Raw genomic sequence first — 18,719 nt, 5'->3', positions numbered from 1 at the left:
ACTGAGGTCAATGTGTACACTGCAGCAGGGATGATGTCATCACTGATGCAACCAATCGATCGGCACCATGCTGTGCACTCCTCTCCACCACAAACCCTCTCCACAGTGCCTTCTCTTTGGTGTCAACCCACTGCAGCATCAAAACCCATCCTACTTTCTAATAAAGCTTTGCAATAAAACAAACAAGGCTCTTAGAAGAATAACCTAGCTGTCTACATTTATTGCTTGACTTTATTCTCCTTTTAAACAAAATATCACGTTTGTAAACAATTCGAGTGCAAATAAGCTATCATTTTAGCCAGAAGACAGCCACGTCATGTTGGAGTCTCTTTACGGTGTAGCATTTGGTACCATCACACTGCCGAGTTTATGCATGTGTCTGACCTGTCTTGCGAGTTCAACATCCTGCGAAGACTGAGCTTCTCGACATGACCAAGCACGGCTTCACCACATCTGGCTCAACGTAGCACACAACAACTACTTTAAATGCAAACTTCAATTAATAGACTCACTGATGTTGTCCGCGTCAGATGCTTCTGAGAACTTGCAGAATGTTTTATGCTACTGCCGTCGGCATTCTTCAGACAGACAGTCTGTGAAGGCTACGTTGCATTTGTATCAAGACTCTAAACATGAAACTGTAGGACATTCTTGGCTCGTGGTGAAGCATTACTTGTGCTTAGATGAAAACAGCGCCGCTACATGTGACGGGACAATAAGGAGCGTGCGCCTAGGGTGCTGGGTCTGTGTGCTCCTTGTTGTCTTGTTCCATGTGGTAGCACTGTTTTCATCTGATTGTGAACGAACTATTCTGGCAGTCTTGCTAGCTGTTTGTGCACTTGGTGCAGCCAAAGAGCTTCTGGAATTTATTAGAGCTGCACCTGTCAATCGGACTTCATGCTAAGTTTGAGTGTGTGTGTGTGTGTCTGTCGATGTATGTGCTGTTTGTGTCCTTTTCTGGTTACAGTGTGTGTCATAACTTTCACCCAACATCTGGAGTAGTACATGTTGCTGGGCTAGTTACTGAACAAGTTCAGACGATAATGCCTTTAACCTCTTAGCATGAAGAGGAAAGGGAAAGGGGACAAGGGGACTGCTAACTTTCAACTGCTTGTTTTGCTTACAATAACGGCCATTACGTAGAAACGTGCACTGGACAGCATACTAAAAATACTCCGAATGCTTATCCCTGCGCTTGCAACAGGCTCTTGATGAACAGTCTCTCCAAAGGAAAGAGGGCAACAGACCTGTCATTGATACACGACATACCTCACCTTTCATTATCTGAGAAACCTCTAATAATTAACATGCTGCTGCATCCCTACTTCCACCCAGAATCGTTATCCTGTCTAGCCTGGAGCAGCATGCCAGGCCGTCAGCCAGGCAAATATCTCCAGCTTTCATTAAAGATGGTGCCTCTCTCCTGGCGTACAGCTGTGCCTCTGCGTGTCCTGGGTGTACCTGTGGCGGCTGAGCCTGCGCCGAGAGCGGGAGCCCCTTGTCCTGGCATGTGGCACAATCTCCCTGGCCACCAGCCTGGCGGCAGCCGCCCTTGTGCCAGCAGACGTCTCCCTTGTGTCTGCCATGAAAGGGGACGACGGCACCTTCCAGCCCTGGGCGGCCAATGAGTCTTACCGAAAGGCATTGCAGTCGCAAGTCCAGCTTGCCTACTTCGGTTTGTGCAGAATTTTGAGCCTTCTCTGCTGCTAGAGTCAAGGCTGGGGCTGACTGCTGCTACCTGCTTTTACATTGTTGATCCAAAGACTAGGCATATGTTTTCGTAGAATGTTACTGGTGCATCGGTGAACATGTTTCATGTTGTTGGGTTAAGACTTAACACCATGGAGCATGTTTTTTATGGCAAAACGCTCTCCTTCTCCCATATGGCAGGATAAATTAAGAATTCTAAACCTAATGCTTTTTTCAAAGAGTCCTAAATTCATTGCCATCCTTTATAAAATTTCAGCCGGAACGGTCTTTGCCACAAGCAAATCTTGGCTGCCCATTTGGTGTCACTGATGTGGGCACAGCCTGAAGAATGGCAAAATATATATTTATTTGGTTTGGTGGACAAAACACTGGCATAAACTTGAAAAAAATGCTTTATGGGCTTCAGTTGCTCCCAGCGTTTACCATGGCATTGGCCGCTAAGCTTGGAAAAACTTGGCAGCTGCGATGCAAGCATGGAGTTAAGACAGAGTGAATGGCTATCATGTTTTAACATTTCAGCTGAGAGGAATGTAAGTTTGCTATCTATTTTGTAGCTGTCACATTTATGCACTGGTCTGCACACGAACAAAGCAGAGGGTTGGTTTCCTATATTTAAGTTTGCCTTTCCGTGTTGCAGCGATGGGCTTTTAATTATAATGATTGATGGTAGCAGTGGCCTTGTTCAAATGAGAACAAGTGGCCAATCGCAGGTGCTAGTGCTTAATATCTGCACACAATGTAATTCTTTGAACCGTGTTATCTTTTGTGGGAGTGTGTATGTGCATAACCAGGACAGCTGCTTTGATGGGCAGGTGAGTGGCCTTTGGATGATTGTAGGAAGGTCTAGCGATGCCTTTGCTCTGATATAAGTTGTCCTGTTTAACCTAACATGTGCTTGGTGTACAGTGTATCCTCTCAGAATCTCCTGCCTAATAAATGTGCTATGTATGTACAGGCTTGGGCCATACTCAAAATCCATCCTGCTGGGCTCAGGCTCTTTTGTGAATATGAGGCTTACTATACAGCCTAGATAGTAGTCCCCGCAATAACGCAATTGTGAGTAGGCATCAGACTTTCCGCGAAGTAAATAGTGTTCACTCAAGGCTCTGGCTTTGCTCATTGTGTACATATATTTCATGTTTGGAAGACATATTTGCATAAAACTCATGGCCATGTGCCTTGCGTTCGCATTGTGATGCATGTGCAAATGAAATGTGCTGTGTATTTCCATTTCTGCTGAGCTTGCTGAACTTCTCACACAAGTCCTTCGTCCCAGTAGGTTTAGTACGAGTATGCTTCCGTATTTTATATGCTGTCCAAAGGGACAAATTTAGTGCCACTTCGAGAGAGGTATTTTCGCCGCTTCACTGAGTGACATTTCTTGTGGCTTGGTGCTACCACACAGCAAAATGCAGTGTAGTAATTTGTTTGGATTTGCTTCCAGTGAGTTCGTGCATCTACTTAGATTTTGCCTTTTGGTGTGCCTGCCACTATCCTGTCCAGCACTGTCCAACACTGTCCAACACTGTCCAGCATGCGGTTATGGGTTTTATACCTGGCCGCCTACCCGCCGTGGTTGCTCAGTGGCTATGGTGTTGGGCTGCTGAGCACGAGGTCGCGGGATCGAATCCCGGCCACGGCGGCCGCATTTGGATGGGGGCGAAATGCGAAAACACCCGTGTGCTTAGATTTAGGCGCACGTTAAAGAACCCCAGGTGGTCAAAATTTCCGGAGTCCTCCACTACGGCGTGCCTCATAATCAGAAAGTGGTTTTGGCACGTAAAACCCCAAATATTATTATTACCTGGCCGCCGCAGCAGCACCACACTGGAGGCAAAATGCAAAAACGCCCGTGTATTTCCAAGTGCACGTTATAGAACCCCAGGTGCATTTCTGGTGTAGTGGTGCCACAGAAAGTAAACGAGGACCAAAATGTTGGCCTATTGGATACAATTGCCACTTGTCTGCAGTTGTGTTTAACGTCTCTACTTTTTTCGTCCTGGCAATTACCTTCTGTGGTGCCATTACACCAGAAATGAACCTGTAACAACTGATCCAACTTTCAGTACTTCTCAACCTCCAGGGGGTCGAAATAATACTGGAAACCCTAATCCCTCCCGCAGCGTCCCATAATTTGAATTTTCATTGTGGTGGCTTGGGGCAGGGAAATTTTATGTCGATAGGTGACGCTACAGCTAGCAGGACGCCACGCTTTTCACCACCGTGACCTAATTCTGAAGCACGGGCCCTATAGAAAAGCTTCGCTGTGACTGGTGCTATTGATGAGCTCTACCTCACGTGGCTTCTATGCTCGCAGTGCTGTATGGACTGCTGGTATTGCTGGCCTTCGTGGTGCTGCCCTTTGCCTACTTCTTCTCGGAGGAGAAGGATGACACCATCGACAGGGGAGCCTGCTCGGTGGGTGTGCAGACGACACAGCTGCACTTCAGTAGGGCTTGTTCTTGGCCTGGTTGGTGCTTGCTGGAAAACATGTGTTGCTTAAAGGATGGCACAAAAACCACCCCTGTCGTAATCATTTTTCCTCTCCGTGTTTCGCCTCTTTAGAAATAAATATATCCTTTAGTAAGATGGTTGTGCATTAAAGCTGGAACTTGTGAAGGGGTGCTGAAGCTGAATATAGACTCAACTTACGTTTTAAAAACTGCCCTAAAAACCTTGCATCATATGCCTAGAGGTGAACTTAAAATGTAGAGAGAACCATGACTGAAGGGACCAAACAATTCATCCAAGATTTACATAAATTGTGAACAACGCAGTCACCTGCATAGGTGTTCAAGGAGTAACCTCAGAGGTCGGGCTGTGTTAGGTGTTCCTACAAGCTTTGAGCCATGCAGGGAGGGTCCCACACTGGCACGATGGTGTACACAGGCAGCCGTGTGAGGAGGTACCATCCAAGAACTATTCTACGAAAGAATACTGCACTTTGTTTCGTGCCTAAATGCAACATGTTTTACCAACTGTCACGATTGACTGTGATTTGCCTCTTATGAATGGTACACATTTAGTTGAACCTTCATAAGAGCTGGAATCGTATTTTCACGGTTGTGGCATCCCTTTCTTGCTTAATAAGAAAAGGTCATCTATGACAGTGGCAGCTTGCCAATATCTGAACACTAGTTTTATCTGCGCAGAGAAGACTAATTTGGACAAATCCAAAAGCAAGGACCAAGATAGAAACAAGTAAACAGGACAAAGCCCAGTCGCAACCACTGTATCTAGAAGTATTCAGCTCTGCTTTCATACATGTGTGTATCACAAACAAGCGGGCAGTGTTTAAGTAAACTGTCAAATTCATTACAGTTCACTGCCCTACAAACACAATGTCATTTCACTTAAGCAGTCCTTATCATAGAGACAGACGCGAGGGATGGGCTAACCTGAGGGACAGACAACATGACACGGTTGTACTTGTGCTCATGTCATTTCACCATCATGTTTTTATTGGTTTTGTGCTTCAGTAGCCATAGCACTGTTTCATTGACCAGCCTAGCAGAATATTCTTCTATGAAGAATGAATCTAGCAGGCGATTCTTCTACTGCTGTTTTTACACGAATGCAACATGGCACATTACATTGGATTTTTTTAGCAGATCGTACCCATGTAAACGGTGGTAATGTACTAGAAAGGCATATTACACTACTGTGCCAGGAGTGGGTTTTTGCTAACGAGCACACTCTGCAGGAACGAGCCAAATACAATCAAACACCTTTGTAACAAAGTGCTTGGGACAAACGTCACTTCGTTGCAAAGATTGTGCAACGATACGGCTCACACCAGAGCAGGCTAAGCATGCCCAACAGGTGAAAGCCTTCATTTAACATGCATTCAAGAGAGGCTTATACGTCTGTCAAACAGGAAAACCAGAGTTCACTTTGAGCAAATGCGCGTCAGCGCACTGAGCATCATTTTGGTGGCCCACTGCTGCGCGAGAAAGAAAAGCGTTCTTTCATATTGGTGGTGATGGCAGTCGGGAGTCAAAAGGCAAAGCATATATTTGTTAATTTAAAAATGCCTGCACAGAAACAGTTTCTTATTGTTAGAAACGGCATTTACAATCAACTTAAGTGCAAGTAATTCATTACTACCTCAGTAACTAGATTAGAACTAGAACAAGACAAGAATACTTGACCAATACCCAGTCCAAATGACGCATTCCGCCAAACAACTGCGCGGCCATTACCCGGCATGACCGTAAACAGCCCGAGAATTAGAGTACTTTTTTTTTTGCTGCTGCTTTCTTTTTTTTTCTTTTTAAGTTTGGCACCCTTTATTGTCTTGTAACGTTAGCATTTAAAAAAAAACATGTTAAATTACTCCCAGTTCTGTTTTCAGTAGTACATTACTTATTTTTTTTACTCATTGCTAACGAAGCTACACACTTTGCTCCCGTGAAGTGTACTACACACTTTGGTCCCGTGAAGTGTGTTTGCGGAACACGCTCGTCGGCAAGTGTGGTCTGCAGCAAAGTGTCACTAAGCCTTCCCGTGTGGCAGCCTGCGAATTACGCTAGCAGTGACATGCACTCGCTCAAAGTACACTTAAGAGGAAGCTTTAGCTCGGGGGCTTCTATCTAAATACATGGTAAAGAGAAAAGAAAAAAAAATGTTTCTTTCTTTTTCTTTCTTTCTTTTTTGCCCCCACTGACATTTCCATGGAGGGGAAATGCGAAAACATCTGTTTGCTTAGATTTAGGTGCACGTTAAAGAACTCTGGGTGGTCCAAATTTCTGGAGTCCCCCACTACGGTATGCCCCATAATCGGAAAGTGGTTTTGGCACTTAAAACCCCATAATTTAATTCTTTTTAAGTGACTTTTCTCGGCAACCACTGCACCCAACTTGATGAGGTTCATTCCATTTAAATGAAAAGTTAAAATCTAGTGACTGTTGGTAGTGAAATTTGCATTTATGCTGTCAATGTCATGAAATTTCAAATTTTCAGGAAACAACACTATGAAGGTTACAACTCTAACTCAGCAGTGAAAAGCAATATCACAATTCTGTAAATTGTATCTAATAATTTCTAATAGATAAGCGGACAACATTGATGTATTATGTATATGGCTCTTAAGTAGACCGCCAGTGTGTGATCAGGACTTTTGAAAAATCCTTCCAAGCAATGCAACAAATTTGCGTAAGATGTATATCGATGCATCAAATTTGTCTGCTTTGAATGCTTTAACGGATGCAGTTTAAAGAACTGCGATGTCTGTTCTTCGTGTAGAGCTACGAATTTGTAAACTTAGGACTTTCATTTTTTCGAACTTACCGATTTTTTAAAGTGCCTTTTATAAAATTCGGGTCCTAAATGAAAATTTAGCTTCCAGCGGCCACTTTATTGGCTTGAAGCGCTCCCAGCATACACCATGTCATTGGCCACGGTGAATAAGTTTGACCCTTTGAGGGTCAAATGTATTTGCAAGAACCGTGCCCCTGTGGTCAATTTGGCTTGGGGAAAAGCTCTCTGTGTGTGTCTGTGTGCAGCAGGCTGTGTCGGCACTGAAGTACACCGTCCTCTTCCTCTTGGTGGCTGGTGTGCTGCTCACTATTGGGTGAGTCCCTCAGTGGCTTTCCTTCTTAGCTCTTGTCATGTTTGTAGGCCATGCCATGGAACAGCCGCAGCTGCTGCGAGCATGTGCGTGTGGAGGTTGTCCAAATATTAATAGATGGTCCGTGGCTGTCATAAAGCACTAGCAGCTGCAGTAGAGTGTTCAAGGCAAGCATATTCCTTTTAACCTAGACCTTACCATTGCCACAAAGGTGGGTTCAACGTCCGATATTGTAAACAGTAGCAGAAGTGGTCCCACAGGTGTAGGACTGAGGTAATGGGACTTAAAAGCCATTTCAGATTTTAATACAAGCAAGCATACAAATTCACATTGTAAACAGCACTGCTACAATGAAATTAAATCTGTGCTAGCCATGCTACATACATATGTCTAAAGCCTGTTTGTAAAACAAAAAATAATAAATTGGAAAGTGCCGCTGAGCGTGAATCTTGGTGTCCATTTACAATTTTTCCATTATGTACTTTGTTTAACCATTTTGACCAGTATTATTTTGTGATGAACTGAACTCATTTTGATCATTGTGACAAATGTCAACTGTGCAATTGATCTGAGGTCCACTTTGCAGATTTTTAGGTGATGAGTGGATTAGGATGTGGATTGCAAGGTGCTTTAGCTTGTTCAAAACTACACTTGGAACAAACAACAACAACAAAGGAACACTTGGGGTGTTGGTTGTAACCAATGGTGGTTGCATATTTAGTGCCATAACCTCGATTTGCAATGCTCTGGCCTCTTCATCTGCAGGGCACAGTGCAACGGAAGCACACACTGAGTGCATTGTTGGAGTTACCATGGCAACTCGGACATGTGGTACACTAAAGAAAGCCTCTGCGAGCATTGAGGCTGGATACATTAACATGTTAATTTGTCTTATGGGATTCCTGAAGTGCATAATACAATCAATATTTATCTGAAGCATTGAACATACCTACCAGGGGGAATCATGTTAACTGGGAATATAACAGCAAGCTAAAAGAGTCCAGTGGGAATGACTTTTTTTTATTGGGAGCATGTTAACCGGGAACATGTCAGCGATGCTTCAGTGCAGATCTTTCCCACTAAAACATGAGTCCAATAAAGAGAGCACTGTTGGACAGTTCCAGCTTATGGCTGTGTAAAGTTTGGAATGAGACTTCCATACATGTCCACAATTTGTTTCCTTTTCAATATGTTTTATTCTTGGCACATTGTTAACAATCCATTTTCTGTGTCTTATGAATCGGTCAGTAGCTTCAAAACATTGGACCCAGGTTTTAATTACTTTTTTCTCCTGTAAAAGAATTGCTTTCGCTGCGAGACTTGCATATCTGCTGTCATTCATTACATGAGCCACCGAGGTGCCATCGCTGGAGTACTAATCCCATATCGGCAACCGCTCCGACATGCAGGGCAGTAATTCCATTGAGGCAGGCTCCTCCGAGCAACAGCACGGAGTGGGACAAGATCCGTTTTCTGGTGGATGAACTGGCAGCCAGCCGTGAGTGTTTGTTTGCTTACTTTCCCTCCGTGCTCAAGAATCAAGAGTGTAATTATAATTAGGCTTTACGGCCACAACAAAGAAAAAACAGAGCAGCAGTGTTGTACCACCTCGGTATATTTTGTATAGAAGAGTTGAAAATCCTTCTGTACAAAGATGTGTGCTGTCCTCAAATATTCTCCTAGGTAATTTTTAGTTCAAACATGGTTTTGTTTAAATTGCCTTTGACAGGTAACACTGCTGTGCCTTTTCTGGCAGATTTATCGGAGAGGCATGAGCTACCTTCATGAGAAAGTGTAGTGTCTAGGTAGTCAGGTAAGAATAACCACTTATCAACTTTCTAATTACTATTCAAATTAGGGTGCTCTTGGCAATCCAAAAATTTAAGCGGAGCAGTAGTGAAATCCTGTTTACTTTGCAGAAATTTTAAGAAAAGCGCAACTTTTGTCATAACCTGTCGTTAAAATGTGTTATGAATTCCGTCGGCGTTCCAGTAAAGTTTTCCCCAAGAACTCTGTAGTATTTATGGACAGTCCTAACGGGAGTACCATTGCATTTCTTTGCAGGGTTTTTGGAAGGATATGTCATTTGTAGTGCTAGTCTTAGGACTTTACTTTAGAAACATAACTTGTTTGCTTGGCTTTATTCAATTACAGAATGAGCCCTAAAATGAATAACTTGTTTAGTGAATGAAACAAAAAAGATGAATTGTGGGTAAGTTGTCTGGACATTGAAATTCTTGTGCAAGTAATGTTCACATTTTTTTGGGTAATCTACCTGAAGAGGCTTTGTTACACCGTGTGCTCCATGAGGCATTTTTAATGAAGCCTGTCCAAACTAAAAAAGAAAAATGGTAACATTTGGTATAAGAGTAAAATAAACATACAAACGAGCAAAAGTGTTGCACGGTATAATCAGTAATAGCCATCCTGAATGTACTAGAGTCAATGATAGATGTGATGTAAGCATGAAGGTGGTTTCTGATCAGCACCTGCTTTTTGCCAAAGAAGGATTGAAAAGTTGGTTAGTGTGGGCCATGACATCCATGACATGTCACTGTGTGTTGACATATACAGGGTCATTCGCTTTTAAGGGAAACACACATCATCAGAATGCAAGAGCTCACAGCAACTTATAGTTAGCTTGAAAGCCAGAGGACCAATTTTCCATTATAGACATCTGCATTAGGCGCTGCATAGGGCACATTTCCCAATGAAGTAAGAAAAAATGCTGAAGTTGTACCTGCTTGAATATGGACGACGTGTTTTCACCAATAGTTGATGAACCCAGACAATGTAAGTGAAAAAAAAAAGGAGGAAAAGGAAAAGTACGCTTGAATTTGATATTTTATACAAAAAAAAGACAATAGATGTGCAATTTCACTTTGAAGAGAAATATTTGGCTAGTTTAGGCTAGCCTTTGGTGTTGATCTTCTATTCCCTGTTTCAACCCAGCTGTAGGTCTCTTGCTGCTGGTAATTGGAAAAAACCATACAGAAGTCGCATCAAGAACAAAATCACTTGTGCATGCCTACCCACTGTGTGAGTTCAGTAGCCGTGGTGTTGTGTTCTGCTGCTGAACAATTTCCGTTGTAGCTGCACTGTCTTGGCTGTTAGGTCTAAAGCACAGCTTTGCCTGGTGTGGACCTAAGTTCTGGTTTGGTGTCGAGTTAGCACAGATCTACACGCTGCAGCTGTATGACTCTTGGAAAGCCAAGAACCCACTTCTTCAGCAAAAGTGAGAGTATGGTAGACAACTTGAATTCTTGTCAACCGTCTTCCCAGCCACTTTCACGGCATGTTTTGGGTATACATCGTGCCCAAAAAACTAACTTGCACGCCATGTTGCATGTGAAGGGGGTGGTGCTGCGGGGTTGTTGGAATAATTGAGCTGGTCCGAATGATTGGTCAACGACGGTAAATAAATTCCTTGTGTTTAGCTTTACTTAACTGTTAGCTGAGTCAATGGCAATGCCATTTGCTCACTGAGATCCAAACTGTCAATAGTACATAATTTTAGCTCTTTTCCTTTAGCTCTTCAGTGTGGAGTTGTTAGCTGGACGGAAAGCAGTGGCCATTATTTTAGCTGAAATAAAACAACTTAGTGATTTTAGCCCCTTGAATGATCACAGTCTTTGCGCATAACCTTGCAAGGGCAGCTTTGTGCCTTAATTACACATTTTTAGTGCTACTACGATAAAAATATTCGGAAGGGACCTGGCGATCCTGCTAACATGCTGTCACGCATGGTGAATTAGCCTGTTTAACTCATGAACTGCTTACGTGTCATGGCAAATTAAGGAAAAGAAAGAAGCAAAAATGTATGCCTAAATTTAGTGATGTAAAATGCACATTATCTCACCACTTTAACTTCGTTGTAAAGGGTGCTGACTTTTTTATAACCTGTGCAATATTTGCAGAGGATGCGGTAATAATTAATTTGCACAACATTTCGAGCTGAGCATACAGAACACTAGCAAAACATACACTAAAATCTCCTGGGAAGTGCCGAAACACACGAGTTGACCGAGTGCGAGTTGCCCATTGAATGACAGTTTGCTCTTCCTTCAAATAAAGAAGAAAAAAACTGGGTGCATTTCGTGCAAAGGCGTGACATTGGAGGGCAATATATAATCAGTTCACTGCAGTCAGGGCGTTTTATTGCCGTAAAATCGGGCCAGATCATTCACAGTGAAGTGCCAGTACAAACAGTTCAGTGCGTGTCGCCGACCACCTATCTGCACTGAATTCTGCCGACTTTCTTCACAGCCATTTTCATGGCATGTTTCAGACATCGTGGGTGCAGACCATGCCGAAAAAAACTAAATCACATGTCGTGTTGCGTACGAAACTTCCAATGGTGCTGCCACCTGTAGCTCGATATTGCATTGAATACCAAGGGGCACAAGTCCTTTTAACCAGGGCAAGAGCAAAGGTATGCCAAGACTGACAACATCCTCACCTTATGTCAGTGGCCACTGCAGTAACCTTTGCAAGGGAACTGCTCTGCGTGCTCAAGGGAGGTAACTTCATTCACATAGTCTGGGAATGGGAATGGCTAAAAGACATTCCAGGAAACGCACTGGCCTTAAGAAGGTAACCTTTTCTGCGAACTCGGTGTGGTGATCCACTAACATCAAAGTGTCGTTTAACCATTAAGCATTGCGTGGGAGACATACTTTGCTCCCTTCTCTCTGCCTGCTTCCCAACGTCTATGCCTAGAGCGATCGTTCTATCTTTCTCTCTCAGCGGTGTGGCCTTCTGCAGCTGAGCACAAGGTCTGAGGTCTTGAATGCCAGCCTTGGTAGCTGCATTCCAGTGGTGGCAAAAGGCAACAGTAGTTGTGTGCACATATTAGGTGCACATTCAAGGACCCCAAGGAAGCCGAAGTTAATCCGAAGCCCTAGACTATGGCATTCCTGATAAGCTGCCGTGCACTTCTGAGGCAAACTCCACAATTTCTTTTTTTTTTCTCCCTTTGACGCTCTGTACATCCTGATTTTGTATAACTTGAGTTAGTGCATGTTGTGTTACTTAAATAATTCATCTTTGAGTGTGTGTGTTTTTTGTGTTTCTCATGAACTGTGCAGGCGGTGAGGACTCCCTGAGGTTCCTGCTGTCACTGTTTGTGCTGGTTGGCATGTTCCTGCTTATTGTCTACACGGTCAGTAGTGTTTTACGTAGTGCTAGGTTAGGTTAGGTCTTGCATATATGGATCTTGGAAGCTGCTCAGTGACTGCTGTGGGTTTGCTTGTGCCGCAAAATTGGTTTCAAGTACCGGTCTAAGCACTTGCTGTGACTGCAGTGCAAACGCTTGCGACTGTCAGACTGGTTGGTGACTTATGACAACAGACTAGCAGTGCAACTAAGAGACAGAAACAAAGAAGTGACAGGACGAGCTTCGACTTCCAAGTTCACTTTCCAAGTTCACTTTCCATGTTTTTATCTTTTACTTGTCGTGTGTGATAGATTTTATTCTAAACAAAGTCATGGTAGGTTGGTATGTGGGGTTTAATGGTACCAAAGTGACTATGGCTATGATGCGCCAGCCACAATAAACAAACTCAAAGACTTTGCAAGTTTCAGGTATACTTTAGAGAGCCATGATGGCTGAAATATAAAAGTCATACTGACATCCCGACACTGGGTTTTTGATGCAGATTTCAAATATTGAATTTTGACTGTCATATTATCTTATAATAATGAATTTGTTACTCTGAAATTTATAAAAATCGAAATTTGGAAAGAGCACTTTATCAGTATAAATTGATTTAGTGTTTGTTTTTAATGTCCATGTGATGCAAAATACTGGTAAGTGGATAATTTTGCGTCATTACTCCGGCACTTCATGCCCCAGTCCCTCGTTCAGTCGTGTGTGCACAGCCCCTGCCATCCGTGACTTAGCTATGACCGCTTGCTGCCTGCCCTTCCCGAAATAACTTGTGATCACAAAACCCATGCGTGGCAGTCGCCACATCTATATACAGAAGTTGTTTTAACCCTCTATTGCATGAATTAGGAAAAAATAATTTTAAAAATTATTTTTTCACCTTTCATTATTGATTGAACGAACAAACACATATACAAAATGTTTCAAAGTTATTACGACTGTATTAATAAAGATACAGCTCTGTGCCAAATATGGCACACCATGAAGATGGCCGAGCGGTCTTGCTGCCATGGGCGAAAAACAAAGCTTCACGGACGGTAGTCTTTTTAGCGTGATATGTGGAATGAAATGAAACAGTTGTTTGCTGCGTTGCAGCAAAGATGAATGTTGCACTTCCTGCGGTTTACCGATGACTTCTTTGTGCAAGATGGCCACTTACATCTTTGTCTTTTCTCATCAAATTCTGGCCAGTGGCCGACTTGGTCAAATTGGATGTCTTTGGGTGGTTGCGGCAGCTGGTCCCCATGCTTTTTTGGCTTGAACCTGCAATTCGATGTCTTGACTAGAAGTCCTTCCTGGTCGCTTGTTGGGTAGGCACTTGTTATGCGAGGTAAGGCATTCTGCAATTTCTGTTTTGAATTGAGCCAGTGGTAGTGCTTGTTTCTTCCCAAGCTGCTCCTGCACCCTCCTGTACAATAACCATTCTGCTACTACCAGTAAGTGTAGCATATTCGAAAGTGCCATTTCTTCGACCTGATATGTATGCAGTAAAGTCCAAGCAGTGAGTCCAGCAAGTCGACGCCGCCCAGGTGTCTGTTGTAGACCTCCATTCAATTTCACGAAACTCCTTGGCGGAGGTGAACCAGTGCTTAGTCTTTTGGACTTGATCTCTCCCAACAATGCTCAACAGAAATGTCACTGCATGGTTATCATACCAACGCACACACGATAGCTCCACGTCATCTATCATGCTTGTGAGTTCCTCTGAAGCGCCAAGTCCTTTACATTTCAGTTCCTCTTCGCTTTTCAGGCTACAGTTTGGTAGATGATTTACCCTCACCGTACCCAGCAACAAAATGCCATCTTGTGGTAGAGTGACATGCAGCTTCGGGCCATTTTGTCTTTCAAGTTTTGCCTTTCAAGTTCATAGTGTGCCAAATATGGCACACACTGATTTCGGCTTATCTCCTGTAGTTGCAGACGAAATTGAGGAAACTAATAACGGGCTTGAATTGATGAGACCATAAAATATGGCAAATAATTTTTCTGTTTCTGCGGCGAAAATTATAAGAGAAAAAAAACCCCAATTTGTCATGTTTGCCACCTCCGAGTGTCGCGTCGCTTCCCAAAATCTACTTCACCTCTGTTTTGCGTATCGCTCAAGAGATGGCAGCACTTGCCCATAATAGGTGCACATAACTATGAGAATTACTCTGACGGTATCACATTCTCAACTGGGCATTTCACACATGCAAAAAAAACTGGTCACCGGTATGTGCCAAACATGGGACGCCATGCAATAGAGGGTTAACTAAATTTTCATGGCAGCTCTTATTCGTGTGCGACACAGGTGGTATGAGAAAGCTTATGAGTCTATGTTGCTTGGGTCACGTGTGTCTCAAGTTCTGACAGGATGTACCAGTGTAAAAAGCTGCTGCAGTTTTTGAGTGGTTCTGAACTTTGAGAACTTGTCAGCTTGGTTTCGACCACAGGATGCCGATCATACAACAACCAAGATTACATTTTTTTTCTAAGTAAGATGCTAATTACTCAAAATAAAATTATTAATTTTAGTGGTGGTTAATTTTTGTTTGAATAGTAGGAAAAGCAACATGTTGGCAAAAATACCATTTTAATTTAAAGTCTGCTAAAGCTGCTTCATGTGATTGGAGCAAAATGTGATTTGAGCTTCTGCGTTGCATATCTTGGGATCATATGTCACGCATTCCTTGAGAGCTCACTCCCCATGAAGACATTCATGATACAGCGGAAGCTCAACTCTTTGTTGGGTTCAACACATGGATGGCAAAACGACAGCACATTAAGTTCAGTCCAAGTCGCACGAATGTCATGAGTGAACGCCCAGAGCGTTCTGACACATTTGCCCCATTGCCCATTGTTAGGATCGGCCTGCAGGGGTAGTGCTTTGCAAAACTATCTCAGTCCGCTGCAGGTGCTTCGATCGATCCGTGGTGGTGGCGCCCTTCAGAGAACCAGCGAGGACAACAGCGCTAGCCGACCATGTACTTGCTTCAAAGGACTGGAGACTACGGCAGTGTTAATCCACCATGCGCCTCGTTCGGAGAATCAGCAATGGCAGCAAGGCTGGCCATGTTTGGTGCCCCGTGTATTGTTGGTTGATTTGCCGGGTCTTCATGGTCTCTCAGCAGCAAGAAGAGCTTTACTAACGAAAGGGTGCTTTGTGGTACGTTTTCCTCGGGCCCCAGGATTCGTCGCAGTCTGCTGACACTCGTGGCGACTACAGGAGAAAGGCAGCTCTGGAATTTAGAGGCGCCGGCTGGGGTCATGCGTGACCACCTGGCTATGAGGACACGCTCAACTCGGGTTCTGGGAATCCAAAGTGTGTACGTGTGTGTGTGAGCCCTCCTCCTCCAAAAAAAGTGGGTCAACTTCAATGACATTGGATGCTACGAATTGGCGGTGAACTGCCGTTTCCCTCACCTAGGGATCTAGGGAACACAGAGTGTTTATAAGCAGCTGTTTGTCGCTGCTAGAGTGTGCTCGTGCTCTGTGCTGCGTGTTAGGAGCTTCGTGCTCGTATCGTCTTGCGTGCTCCATTTGGGAGCCACGCTAGGCTGTCGAATGTATCTTGTTCTAATGTAAAAATATGTAAGTAAACCCTGCACGCCTAAGTCCCGACGAAGAGTCAAGGTCCTCCTTACAACTACAACCGCCAACTCCTACAACGGAATGGCAGCGGTGAGATCGGCCTACGGCTCGTAGATGGGCCTACAACGCGTAGGCAGCAACAGCAGCTCACGGACTTTGGCACATAGTGACCGACCGGTATCCCAATCAAGTTGAAGGCGACTTGGGATTGACCAGCTCTTGCAACGGACTGAATATGGCAGAGAAGGTCTGGTGATATGGTGCTGCTTCAGTGGGTAAGCGTTTGGTTTTGGCTGTAAGATTTACCAGGCTTCAATTTCTTTGTGTATGTAGATTTGATTCACTGGGGATCTTTTACTTGTATTCTGATTTGCGTAGGTATCGCAGCAAGTATTGTGTGACAGCAGAGCCAAAGCTTAAAGTAGTGACCATGGTCCTATTGTGTTTGACGAGAGCTGACCTGTTGTGGTTGTGTGAGGAGGTCGAGGTAGACTTAGAGGAGAGCTTGATGGAAGCAGAAATTCGTAAAACCATTCTCCAAAGTGACAATGATTTGAAATTCATCGAACAAATGGGCAAACGAATTATAAGAAAAAAATGGGAACAGGAAGCAATTAGGCAAGAACAGGAAGAAATGAGGCAAAAACAAGAAAAAGCTAGGCACGAACTGAAAAGCATTTCACAGGAAAAAGGCCTCACAGAAGCAACGAGGCAGTACGCTGCTGTATTGAATGAAGAGATTCAAGGTTTAGAGCAGGCAATCGAACGAAGTCAACAGCAGCTTGAGAAATTTGTAGGCTGGATGCAGCGAAAGTGGGAGGAAGTCGATAGCAGATTTCGGTCAAAAGCCGAGAGATGTAGCAGCACCTGCGAGATTAGCAGCACGTTCATAAGTGAACTCGAAGTGCTAGCAGTTAACAATGCCTTAGTGGCAGCAGAGGCCCTTAAAGGCCAGAGTGAGAGCAACGAGGTGCTGTGCCAACAGAGCACTGTAGAGACAGCTAGGCCAGCTGTGAATGAATTGGCACAGTTGCCGTGCCCGCGCGTGTGCGCCGCATGTAACGTTAGCGAGGTCGTTAGCGGGGTACAGAGTACTGCTGAACCAGCAGACACGAGCACCCATGTCAGGTCAGATCTGCATGTCGAAGTGAAGTGCCAGCTGGACGATGCAGTTGAGGGCAGTTCGCAGGATTGCGAGCTCCGTAGCTCAAGTGAAAACAACTGCATTGTTCAGGGATCGGTGCAGCTCTGCACCAGTCTAGGTAGCCAAGAGAGGGATGATTTAGTTAAGAATCATTCGGACTGTGCCGGTGACCCAGCGATCGAGACTGACAAGCCGTGTGCCAATGAACAGCGTGAGCTGGGCAATGCATTAGGGGGCAGTTCACCGGAGTGCGAGTTGCATAGGTTAAGTAAAGACTGCTGCATTCTTCCAGAGTCGGTTGGGCTGTCTGCCAGTCGTGGCAAAGTGAGAGCTGATTTAAATGAAAATCACTCAGAATGTGCGGGTAGGAAACCGATCCAGGCCGGCGAGATGTGTACCGGCCAGCACGAGGCGCGAGAGGGCAGCATGAAAGGGAATTCAAAGAGAAAGCGCTGCAGAAAGAAGCGCCATAAGGATAGGAAAGCGGTAAATAAGATAGCGCAGTCAAAGACAGCGACAGACGCAAAAAGGCAGAGCGCAAATAAAAGAAAGATGTGGGCGTCGTTGACGACTTGTGCCCATCAAGCACGTTCAAGCCACCGGTCAAAAAGAGACCGAGAAGCATGTTCTGCACGGACGCGGACAAAGGGCATGGGGCAGTTACATTCTTCGTCCTTCCGGCGTTCTTTTCGAAGTGCAACATGTAGTGCGAAGAAGCACAAGGTGGCAAGACGAGACGAGGTGATAAGGAGTCGCGGCACCACCATTTCAGTTCGTGATGAAATGCTGGCGCCAGGCCGCAAATTGGCAGGAGACTGTAACGTCTTGAAGGAACTGATAGTGTGTCAGCCCTTTTGTTGTTCCTGGGTAGCCAGAATAGCTTTCGAACCGCGACCACCTCGAGTACGGCACAAAAGTATGAGTCAGACGTAAACGTTTGAAACGGGAGGCCAAGAGAGCTTCCGTAGAAGTTAAACGTTTTCTGTGTTTTCTTTAGCATTTGAAAATTTTCGCGATTTGAGGCTAGAATTTCTTTCAATAGGTAAGGTATGAGGTTTGTTTGAGAAGCTCCGAGATTTGAAAGATGTGTTTTAGGTAAAACTTTAGTTTCGCGAGTGTTCGTTAATGAGTAGATAGGCTTTCTTTTTTTGTGTGTGTGTGTGAGTAACCTGAAGGTCAAGGTTATCGGTGAGAGCCCTTTGGTAATGCGTGTGTGTATTAGTTAACCTGCTTTTTTCTTTATAAGTGTTTTTGAATTTTCTAAGGTTAAGCACGTAGATTTTCAGTAAGTGCATAATTTGCACTGAGAAGAGCTCTTAGTTCCATTAGTGCGTGTCCTGTGCAAACGGAAGGAAGCAGAAGCTTTATGACTGGGTTGCTCGTGTGTGTTTAGGGCGGCCGTGTTCTGACTTCTCTAGTGGGCGTGCGTGGAACGAGTTTTTAGCAGACGCAATTTTTTAAGGGTTCTGCGGTGTGCGTGAGTTACGCAAGTTTAGTTGCTCGGTTAAGTTACGTGTCTTGTATGGACTAGAGAAAGATACGTAAGCGTGATGGAATGT

General features: G+C 44.2%; 1 protein-coding gene across 2 annotated transcripts in view; it reads left to right on the top strand.

The window, feature by feature from the left end:
* Positions 1 to 18,719, top strand: part of LOC139061201 (probable lysosomal cobalamin transporter) — a 46,781-nt gene that overhangs the window by 2,889 nt on the left and 25,173 nt on the right. For both annotated transcript variants that reach the window (XM_070540853.1, XM_070540852.1), the window contains exons 2-6: positions 1,435 to 1,675; positions 4,028 to 4,128; positions 7,215 to 7,282; positions 8,689 to 8,777; positions 12,367 to 12,440. In XM_070540853.1, coding sequence (XP_070396954.1) covers positions 1,435 to 1,675; positions 4,028 to 4,128; positions 7,215 to 7,282; positions 8,689 to 8,777; positions 12,367 to 12,440 — 573 coding nt within the window. The remainder of the gene's footprint in view (positions 1 to 1,434; positions 1,676 to 4,027; positions 4,129 to 7,214; positions 7,283 to 8,688; positions 8,778 to 12,366; positions 12,441 to 18,719) is intronic.

The sequence above is a fragment of the Dermacentor albipictus genome, chromosome 6 (genome assembly GCF_038994185.2).
Source record: "Dermacentor albipictus isolate Rhodes 1998 colony chromosome 6, USDA_Dalb.pri_finalv2, whole genome shotgun sequence".
Classification (NCBI taxonomy): domain Eukaryota; kingdom Metazoa; phylum Arthropoda; class Arachnida; order Ixodida; family Ixodidae; genus Dermacentor; species Dermacentor albipictus.
This window is presented reverse-complemented; position numbering and strand designations above follow the sequence as displayed.